Raw genomic sequence first — 11599 nt, 5'->3', positions numbered from 1 at the left:
TCACACCAGCTAATTTGTAGCGTTAAAACGAAATTTAGACCCACGCAACCTGTAGGGAGCGGGCATGTATACGCCTATGCGCCGCCCGAATGAGTCACCTTTAAGCGAAAAGTATTGCCAGATTGCACTTACAGAAATTGCAAGTTTTGGACTGGTCTTCGTTCAATGGGTAACTTATTTATAGTTAGATGTATTTTCTTTATAAAATTGTCTTATTTACCGGTCGTTTATATTATACTGCTGTAAGGTCAAGGTCAAATACCGTCCAACAACATCCAAATTTATTGGACTCCGCATCAATGTTATTTCACTCCATTTCCCCAGCTACCAAAATGAACAGTACGAGGAAACTCCTTAGGTTTGTAGATTTCGTAGATGTATAAATCAGTAAAATCTGCTATATAAGATTTTGAAGACAATACATCTGATGCTTTCCGTTTACAAGTTTTGTTGGAAAGGCGGAGAGCAACGAATAAGTGTCAGCTCTATATTTCACGTGTTCAGTATTTTAACATATGGTGGCTTGCAATGGTTGTATTTCACAGCCAATGGTACCAGCAATCTGAACTTTTTGTAGAGTCTGTTTAACTTTATCAGAATTGCATATATTATTTGCATATTCGTTATCTAGTAATTTTGTTCAATGTAGTTACTAGAAGTCTAAGACAGTTACTGGCAGATCTAATTGTATATACTGTGTATTTCGTCATTCATCACACGTCATGGAACCAGCTATTTATTTGTACAAACTTAGGCACTTTTTGTTTTTTTTTTCCTCAAAATAGAATAGTTTCCATAATGGTTATAATATTATATTTGAAAATATACTTTTCACGAAACTACTCGCTGTGTAAAACGCTGAAAGTGTCTGTAGTGGGAATGACGGCTTTGTAGAGTGACCATGCTGTGCGGGAATAAAGCCAACCAAGCGTGTAAAGCAAGAATATTGAATCGAATATCGAATCTGGCACCATTATAGTGACCTTCAAGATAGCTTGGAATTACAACGTGCTTGGGTGATTGGAAAGAACCTTTTCTGGCGATAGAAAATAACGCCACCTTCATTGTAAACGTTCGCCTTTGAGAGATTTTGCAACAAATTAACCCAATACGACGTCTACTGTTCTCATTTACAGAACAAGTTCAGTGTAGAAAATACCAGTCGTTGTACCGACCCTTACACACTGATCCGAGAAGAAACCTAACGTTTCCGTTATGTGTACTTTCATCGACGGGGAATGTGATAATATCAATATAAGAATGTTTAAACAGTCAGTGTACGGGTGAATTTTGAATTTGAGCTCGACAACATTGACAATGTTGACTGTGACACAGTGAACGTTGTATTGGGTTAAATTGTTGCAACATTCAGCGAAGCATAACGTTTGTAAGGAGCGCAGGTGGCTTCATTTTCTATCGCCAGAAACGTTTTTCTTATCACCAAGCACGTTGTAATTCCAAGCTATTTTGAAATTCGCTGTAATTCATTATGCAGTTTGAAGTAGATGGATGTTTTGACTTTGTAATTTGAAGCACTACAACAACGGCTACGCTGGTTGAACCGAGTAAACGTACGCTTACAAAAGATCATTTAGTACCCGCAGAACAATCTCAGAGATCTTTTATGCAAATTTATGACCCGGCACAGCAGAGAAGACCTCATACAAGGCCACAACCCATTGTGTTTTAAATTTAGTATCCCATCTGTTCCCGTTCATGATTTTTTATACAAATGTCAAAATGTGCCGGTAGTTATGAAGTGTATTTTTATAGTTTTTTGAAGAATCTGCAGACAAATCGAGATTCACATTTGCATAATGTGTTCACACCATTTAAAAAGCGAGCCATCGATGAACGGAATCATTCACGCGTGATTGGAAGCCAAAAAAGTAAGTTTATACATATTCTTTCAGTATTTTGCTTAAGGTACTTTCTAAAACATATTTTCGTTCGATCAGCTTGGCAACGCAGGTACGTTAAAGGAATGCAATACCAGAAATTAGATTTTCAATTGTATGTAGAGTATTTGCTATCATTTACTCAACGTGATCGTAAGGTATCAGGCGGAATGTAGTTTTTAGCTTGTCGTCTATAAGAAACTCAACGACTGTTTTTATCATATGTAATCGGTTCTACGTTTGCACGTCAGATAAGAACGTCGTTTTTGAGCAACGTTACTGAGCTATAGTCTTTGCATAAAACATCTCTTTTCTTCATTGAAGACATAGATGAAAAATATGTGTGTATTACTTGATGAAAACATGACTTCACGAGACTTTCAATTTGTCATTCCGTTCGGCAGAAATTCGTATCCTGGGCTGATTTCAAGTACTTTCGACGAAAGATGAAGATCGCGATACTTTTCGCCTTGTTCTGTGTGGTGGCATTCCGTGGTTAGTATTCTCTTCTCACTCGTATCATGATCAGTTGCACGTTTGTGAATCGCTATAGGGGCATGTCGATCCACCTTAATCTCGAGTGAAAAGTACCTACAGTGGAATTTGATCGAGTGTCCGTTTTGCCTTGCAGAGCTCGACAAGTCTACATGTTGCTAATCATTAGAAAAGTAACCATTTGCAACAAATTGAGTCTTTGATGTTAGATTATACAGCGCGCGCGGCGAACGTTTCCCATACACTGTCTAGTCTACACTCATTACAGTCTTTTCAGCATGCCACTCATGCACAACAAGCTTGACACCGCACTATAGCTATAGCACATCATCAAAGTTTTCTTTCAGCTGTTTATGTACTTTGATTTGGTACAACTCAGACAAAACTCACTGGCATATTTTTCGAGTGTCGGATCTATATCTCGAGGAAAGTCCTCAACATCAACCGGACTGACCCTGGGCGTTTTATTATAGTAGAACATTGTATTTCTTCACTGGGTAAAGAATATTTTGAAGGCTGCAGAGAGATATCACCGTCCCCTCAATGCTAACCCGTTGCCGTGTATGATGTTGCCCGGGAAATTAAGTGCCAAAATATTGTAAATTATTTCAGAAGACTGGGTGTGTTATTCAATGGCACAAAATGTACCATGTTGATTGAATTGCACTTGCATGTGCAAAATCTTCAAGTCTATTTTGTAGCTCAGAGAAGTGTCAATTGAGAAAGTTTCATTTAGCTGAGATAAAAGATAAAGCGGGATTAAAGTTTCATGCAGGAGAGTTTAGCATTTTCTGGTTGACAATATTCAGTGTTGTATGGTGTCAAACTTGTTGATAGAGTAGACTGCACTGGCAATGCTACAGACTGCATGCTGAAGGAACTGTTGCCGTGATTGCTGACATCGAGAGAAGAAGAAAAGTTTTTAAAAAAGAATTTACTTGTTTCTTCATAAAGTTCCCAATTTAAAAGTAAACACCTAAAAGAAAACTGGTGATGTGCATGTAGTGCAGTGTTATGTTTGTTGTGAGTGACATGCTGAAACGACTGCAGTGATTGTGACGAGACAGTGTAGGGAAACGTTTGCTGCGCGCTGTAATCTAACACCAACCAAAGACGAAGACTGAATTTGTTGCATATGTTTACTTTTCTAATGATAAGCAACATGTAGACTGGTCGAGCTCTGCAAGGCAAACCGGACACTCAATCAAATTCCACTGTAAAACTTTTCGATGATAGAGAATAGTTTCGGCCTCTACCCTCAGGTTAAATGTTGCATATTTGGCAATGAAACCAAGAGATTGGACAATGGTGATGTAATAAGTAATAGTCTTTAGAGAAGACAGATCTCTGATAGGGAGCTTGACATCCTCATACAAAACAATTTTGTCTGTATTACATATCATTAAGTGGCATTGTATTTTTGTTAAGGTTTCCTATATGTATCGGCTTCTGACATTAGTCATTATATATTTCAGGTTCACAGGGCAAGAAGGGGAAAAAACAACCCCATATCTTACACATCGTGGCTGACGATCTTGGTAAGACATTTATCACAGTCAAATGTCAAATTATGAGAATTCAATCAGGCTACTGCATCGTTAACCTTTCCTAATTTTGCTCCGATAAAATGTTTTAAGTTGGTAACTGCCTCAGTTCAGAGAAAGCGAAGTTTCCGAAACAAGTGTTTCAAGTTGGCATGATTTATTTCTGCTTGCAGACATTTGTAATTTCTTTTTTTTATTTTAAGGATGGGATGATATAAGTTGGCACAATCCTAGTATGATCACACCACACTTACAAGATCTGGCTGACAATGGTGTTGTCTTGGACAACATGTATGTACAGACATCTTGCAGCCCGTAAGTATAGCCACCTCTGCAATCAGTAATTAGTGAAAAAGGAAAGATTCCTCTTTTAACAACCCGCTGATGATTTTCGGGCTTTATACATACAATATTGTTATGTCATCATAGACTAGGTCAAGTCGCCTGGCCTTTCTTGGCACCAGTTACAAGCTGGCCTGGCCATCGCTTTCACACCACGATCTGAGCAGTAGCCTGATAAAGTATGTTGTTTCCATTTGCTTTCAATGTACTCTGTTTTAACACATATGTCAACAAACTTGCGGCAAGTTTTGGTAAATACAATCAATACTTACATACATAACGTACAAAAATTCAATTAAAGTTCAATTAATTCAATCTTAATGATTGGAATCTCAGCTGTAAAATAACTTACCGGATTAAGTGCGCAAAAGCAAAAATAGGTGTTAATGTGTAGTTGTGTACTGTGTTGCTATTCATGATAGTGATTTAAACATCCTAGCTGCGCCTGCATTAACCTCTTGATGTCTCGTGACAGAAATATAATTAATAGGTAGCAGCATTGCAAATTACCTTTTTCCGATTTTCCAAGTCACCGAATTTTCACTTGTTCGTTTCCTTTCAGAACTCGTTCCTGCTTGATGAGTGGTTACTTTTCGGCCAAGATTGGATCTCAGGTAGTAAATAAATAAATAAGTAAACAAACAAACAAACAAACAAACAAATAATAAATAAATAAATAAATAATAAATAAATAAATAAATAATAAAATAAATAAATAAATAAATAAATAAATAAATAAAATAATAAATAAAAGATAAATTAAACTGTCAAAAAAGAGGAAGTCGGAAATTTGAAAGACCGTGGATTGAACGAGAACATCAGAGAAAATGTTACAAACAGACGTTGATAGCATTGGCCGGAGTTCACTCCTATCGCAGTCATTTTACCCTAAACACCAGAATAAAAGCGTAAAAAAACGAAAGTACACAGGCAAACAATACATACATACAGCTTGTTTTGTCACTACAAATTTAATTCAGCTCGACTTTTGAGAGACTTTCTTCAACTTTCCAGTGGACGACCTTTGTTACACTAGAATCATTTTCGTGATCTGCACACTTTGCTTTATCTGTGAATGGTCGGAAAATGCAGCTTCATCGCTTCGTGCAAGGCTAAGAGTCAGAACATGTAAAGTATTTCGACCATCCAGGATTAAAAGTGGACTAATCCGATCAGAGATGAATATTTTGAACTCGTCGAAAGGTCCGTTGTTAAAGGAAGTATTCTGGTGAATGTAGTCAGGGAAAGACTCAGAATTTCAAGTTTAAAATATTGTCATACAATATCGACTGGTGAAATATCAATCTGGAAAGTATAACTTTAACCCCCAGATGGCAAAGATATGAAAATTTCTCTTTAAAAAAACAAACCCTCTAACATTTCAAAGCAAAACTAACAAATAAGCAAAGGAAGTAATTAGATAGTCCAGTTTTTAAAATTCTGATAAACGTGTTTTACACACTCTTCTTTATGATTTATACTGTTTGGTATTTCAGCATTTAGTCTACAAACCTGACCGTCCACACGGATTGCCTACGTGGCTTACCACGTTGCCTGATGTATTACAGTCCAAGGGATACACCACATACGGAGTTGGCAAGTGAGTTATCTGATAGTGATTATTGTTTCTCTGATATATTTAAATTAATTCTTGTGTTCAATTAATTAAGAAACTTGTTAGATGGTATAGTTTGCTGAACGGCGGGTTCATGGCTATTACGTTAATTTCATGATCTAAGCCATTTCTCTCTCAGTCTCTGTTTGCTTTTCTATGTATCTCTCAATACATACATTCTTCATTTGTTCTTACATATATGCCAACATCAATCCATCCATCCATGAATCAATCAATCCATTCATCCATACACACATACACATACATACATACATACATACATAGATACATACATAGATACATACATAGATACATACATAGATACATACATAGATACATACATACATACATACATACATACATACATACATACATACATGCATGCATGCATGCATGCATGCATGCATGCATGCATGCATGCATGCAGCATGCATACATACATACATACATACATACATACATACATACATACATACATACATACATACATACATACATACATCATACATACATACATACATACATACATACATACATACATACATACATACATACATACATACATACATACATACATACATGTTTATGTTAGAAGACTGACCCTACTTTATACTCTCTATTCTCAGATGGCATTTAGGTTACTGCAACGAGTCTTACATTCCAATCAACCGAGGTTTCGATCACTTTTATGGTTTCTATCTCGGATCTGTCGACTACTATACTCATTTAACTTCAGAGAAAGGTAAGACGTACAACGAGAAGCTCCATCGGTCCAGAGTTGACCTGACGAACAAAGAAAAACAAAATTTCTTAAAAAAAACAGTGTTTCACCAATGTCATTCACTTATCGTAAAGGCACGCTTAGAGGAACGCGTTTTGCTATTTTCATCACGATCACATGATCAGCGACAAAGGTTTGACATGATCACCCTTTCAACAACCATTTAAACTATTTGTTTGCTGTTGACCACATTATATAATAATCAACGAAGTTGCTGTGCCAGGAGGGACAAGCTTTCTTAAACAGCATTTTCACATTTTTGTACTATCCTGTACCACGTTGTGTCTTAACTGTGTTCCCCAAGAGAGAGAGCGAACATATTCACTTTCATGTTCGCATAAAGCATATAGGCCAAGAGTTTATTCTGGGACAGTAGCCATAGATAACTGAGTTACCTAAAAGAGTTTGTAGAGGAAAACTGAAACTTAACACTACAGTATGTAACTCTCTATACAGGACCATATGGTACTGGTAAATACAATGGTTACGATTTCCGTGATGATGGTGAAAAAGTAGAAGGAGAGGGCATTGATGGCGTGTACTCATCCGTAGGTGTAATGCATGTGAAAAAGGATTTATCCTCGTCAAAGCTCATTGTATTAAGCCTTTCCTGTGCAAAAACGTATATTTCGAGAGCCGAGGAATAGTTCAATATCTCGCGTGATCTAAATTACGGCGTCTCGCGTTACGGCGAGTGTGTTCTCGATAATGTGAACAGTTCATTTCCTGAGATATGTCGATGCTCAAATATTTATGGTGTGGTGCAAAAGGCCAACGATTAAACTCATGGCTTGAGATCACATGTCTAGTATTGGTGCAAAACGCTCGCTTTCGTCTGATGTTATTAGGTTCAAGGTATGGCACTCGTCTCTCACGGCGCTGATGTTGTTTTTTCACTTTCTAGTTATTATTCCGGCAAAAACTCCTAGATATTATCGATGGACATGACGCTGATACACCAATGTACCTGTATCTAGCATTCCAGCTGCCCCATTCACCGCTCGATGTAAGTAGATAAATGTATTCTTCCGCCACAATAAAAAATACCAGGTTTTAAAACTGCTACCACATGTCTTTTTGTTTGTTTTTTAGCAAACTTGAATACTAATTTCCATCGTATGTTGCCAAAATTCTTCAAATTCGAGATATTACAAATCTACGGACTTCATTTGCTAAGTCGTCATGAAATACAGCATTATAACTTAATATTTACAGTGCTGCAGTTATATATAGCCAAAAGTCTGCATGATCAGTTAAATAGATGTACACTACACAAAAATGCTACATTGATATTTCAAACGTTGTTCAAATCTTTTTCTTTATTTTAGGTACCTGACAAATACAAAGAAATGTACGATGACACAGTTATTACAGAGGACCGGAAGATATATTCAGGTAGGTGTGCTTGATCATGTTTTTATTTACTCTTCCCATTCAATAGCATGTGCATTTACAACTAAGTCATGAGCTATGGCCAACTTATTAAGTAGTGTAACCTTTACAAATCATTTCCGTGGGACATTATGACAAGAAACTTCACAAGCATATATTCCTCAGTGTCCATAATACTGTACATATTCATCTTTAGGTCAGGTGACGCTCATGGATGAAATCATTGGTAACGTTACAAGCGCCTTGAAAGTCGCTGGAATGTGGGACGACACATTCCTTCTCTTCCACTCGGATGTGAGCATTAATTCACTTTCTCCCATTTCCTAGAATTTTATATTTGAATCAGAGACATGGCATCACAGTAAATGTAATTTGCACGATCGGAAGACATTTAAGCTCATTTGGACTCCATCTTTCATATCGCGGGAGATGCTTGTTGCCTATGGCTCTAACTTAAATATGAAGTCTAAATGTGCAATTGTGAAGTTCTCAATCAAATAGCTTGTTTCGTTGCTGCATTGTAATGTTAAGGTAGAATTAGCCTCGGAGACAGATATTCGGTCTCTAATTTATTTATAATAATTTTCTGATCTACCATTTGTGGGGGCCCATTTTAAAGTTGAAATAAGAAAGGTTTTTAATAACTAGTTTTTCGAAAAACAATATATTCCCCATTGAGTTAACACAGAAGTGACGGCCACTTTTAATTTTAAAACCGCTAAATGTTGGGTATTTTGTTTATCCAGTACCAAACTTTGCACATTGTTCCCTGATTTTTATTTTTGTTAATAAAATGAGGATAGGATATGGTATAAAGTTAAATTGAGGAAAGTTTGAGCTTCAGCGAAATCTTTAGTTGGTCAGTCAGCAACAACTTCGCATATGTCTTCGTTGAAGTCTTACCAATGAGTTGTGATATATTTGCTTTTTGAACGAAACTAGGGAGGGGTCTTATATACGGATGTGTAGCATTTTTGAAAATCCTCTAAAAAAAGGGGGGGTCTCATACTCGAGCAGGGTCTTATAATCGAACGAGTACGGTAGTTCAGTATTTCACTTTCGAGGCGCATACGTACTATATGCCTCCATGCATAATAGAATAGATCAGCTTTGCCGACATAACTGATGTGTTTGATTTATTCTGGATGGTAAGAGGTGTTATTACCTTCGGCATTAGATGTCTGTTTTGGGGAGATATCGTTAGAGTGATAAATATCGCCTGCTATTCAGTCAAGTTGCTGCCACTTTGTTCACGTTTTTACGATGCCTTAATCGAAGGGTTATATTTTGACTCAGGATATTACGGCACGTAAAATTTCAATCCAACTAAACGGTAAATGCTTAGTAGAGTAATCTTCCGACGACGAAAATTATGATTTCAAATTTAGTTTTAGGTTTTCTTAATAGTGCAGCCTATTACCATTAGCAAACAATGTGAATAGTTTAATAGGTAACATGCTTGTACAAGTACATCATAGTAACAAAGGAAAAGAAAACCAAAAAACCTCGACAAAACATTTTGATATTTAACCCTCCAATTTCAAGCATTCAAAAATTGCGTATGATTACCATGCTATTTGTTTGACGTTATCAGAATGGTGGTGACGTCAGACACGCTGCCAGCAACCACCCTCTCCGTGGAAACAAAGGAACGTACTTCGACGGTGGTATTAAGGCAGTTGCCATGGCCCATGGCAAAGGAATTAAAAAGACAGGTTACGTCAGCAATGAGTAAGTGTTGTGTATCATGTAAATTATTAATAATTGTAATTCTCATTGTAATTCTTCAATTGTAATTCTCCAGTGTACGTAACCAAGTCGGTGATCTCTGGTACTCCAATGCATATCAGGGTTGTACGAATTCAGCTGTCTCAGACAAAGGTCAGAGGCCGTAGTACAGCTGATTGATAAACTAAGTCTGGACTTGATTAGGCCTATATATGTCAAAATTGACAACCCTAGGATTACACTCACAGCTTTAGTGGACGAGAAAAATATTTAGCATTTTAACATGCAGGAAAATTCAATGAACGATGTCATAATGTCGTTACTTGGTAACGACATGTATATAAGATCAAGGTTATCTCCACAAATTTTAAATTTTGCACCTCGTAATTCTGAAAGACTATACGTAATACAATTAATATCGATTTCATTTAATAGTATCTGATTTATTTTCTTGAAAGAAAAAGTTCGTAACTCCAGTATTTTAACCACAGGATGATGCACGCTGTCGATGTCTTCCCTACTTTCGTTGAGGCCGCCGGTGGCAAAACTAAAAATGTGAGTATATATCAAACATCTGCAATCTGAAATAGATAGATATATAGCATATGTTCAATGAGGGTTACATGGGCGGATTGATGGATTGAAAGACGAACACATAGATAAATATATATATATATATATATATATATATATATATATATATATATATATATATATATATATATATATATATAATATATATATATATATATATATATATATATATATATATATATATATATATATATATATATATATATATATATATATATATATATATATAGTCAAAAGTAGTTAAACAGTTTAAATTCACTCGGATTGAAATAAATACAGCAATGATGTAAAGTAACGTCATGCAAGTGCAAGCAATATATCATTATGAGTTCTCTATGATTGTGTCATATGAATGATGAAAATATGACATCAGCAGGATTAGTTTATAACAATTAATATACAGCAAAGAAATAACATCATCAAAATCTCCGAGGTGTTCATCACTTATTTACCAAGGCGACTGTTTCGGGGATTTGAAAACAATACAGTCAACTGCCTTGGCTCCCCAAGCAGTACTGATCATGTACCAACACCATGAGTCTGATGTTATATATGATGTCTTTCGGTGTTACATTGAATTTTTCAAAAAGTTGAGGATGTCTTGACATAGCTCTATGATACTGTCTGATAATTTTAGGTTGTTGTCCTCCTTGAGACAACATCCTGTTGTACAGGCTGGCAACTCTTGGAAGAAAATCTTCTATTAGAAGTGTTGCACGAGCAATGCGAAGATATTCTGACAATACAGTGCCATATATATATATATATATATATATATATATATATATATATATATATATATATATATATATATATATATATATATGAGACTTTGCCGACAGACAGATTAGTAGGTAGATATTAAAATTCAGTACATCATTAAAAGTGTGTACATAATTGTACAGAATGAGAACGTATGGAATACGTACATTCAATGTGTTGTACTTGGCATTTACAGCTACCTACCTATATATACACGCACGGATGCACACATGTATGCAACACAAACTACGCATGAGAAGAAGTGTTTGGATTATTCTAAACTACTCTCTTTGCATTTTTACTTTTGTTTCAAGACGACATCGATGGTGTAAGTGCCTGGAAAATGATTACTAAACAGCAGAAATCTAAAAGAACTGTTTCTTGATCACGATCGATGAAGATTTTCCAGAGGCGTCCTACGGAGCCGCTATCAGGTAAAACTATTTTC

The 11599-nt window shown here is 36.0% G+C and overlaps 1 protein-coding gene across 1 annotated transcript in view; it reads left to right on the top strand.

Moving 5' to 3' along the window:
* Nucleotides 1-1736: 1736 nt before the first annotated feature.
* The window catches only part of LOC139119607 (arylsulfatase B-like), a 67504-nt gene continuing 57641 nt past the window's right edge, over nt 1737-11599 (top strand). Inside the window, exons 1-12 of the mRNA XM_070683452.1 lie at nt 1737-1889; nt 2303-2393; nt 3869-3931; nt 4141-4252; nt 4842-4893; nt 5776-5879; nt 6521-6636; nt 7132-7223; nt 7580-7681; nt 8004-8070; nt 8264-8361; nt 9662-9798. Coding sequence (XP_070539553.1) covers nt 2345-2393; nt 3869-3931; nt 4141-4252; nt 4842-4893; nt 5776-5879; nt 6521-6636; nt 7132-7223; nt 7580-7681; nt 8004-8070; nt 8264-8361; nt 9662-9798 — 992 coding nt within the window. The 5' untranslated portion in view covers nt 1737-1889; nt 2303-2344. The remainder of the gene's footprint in view (nt 1890-2302; nt 2394-3868; nt 3932-4140; nt 4253-4841; nt 4894-5775; nt 5880-6520; nt 6637-7131; nt 7224-7579; nt 7682-8003; nt 8071-8263; nt 8362-9661; nt 9799-11599) is intronic.

The sequence above is a fragment of the Ptychodera flava genome, chromosome 2 (assembly GCF_041260155.1).
Source record: "Ptychodera flava strain L36383 chromosome 2, AS_Pfla_20210202, whole genome shotgun sequence".
In the NCBI taxonomy this organism is placed as follows: Eukaryota; Metazoa; Hemichordata; class Enteropneusta; family Ptychoderidae; genus Ptychodera; species Ptychodera flava.
Note: the sequence above shows the minus strand (reverse complement) of the source record. Positions and strands in the feature narration are given on the sequence as shown.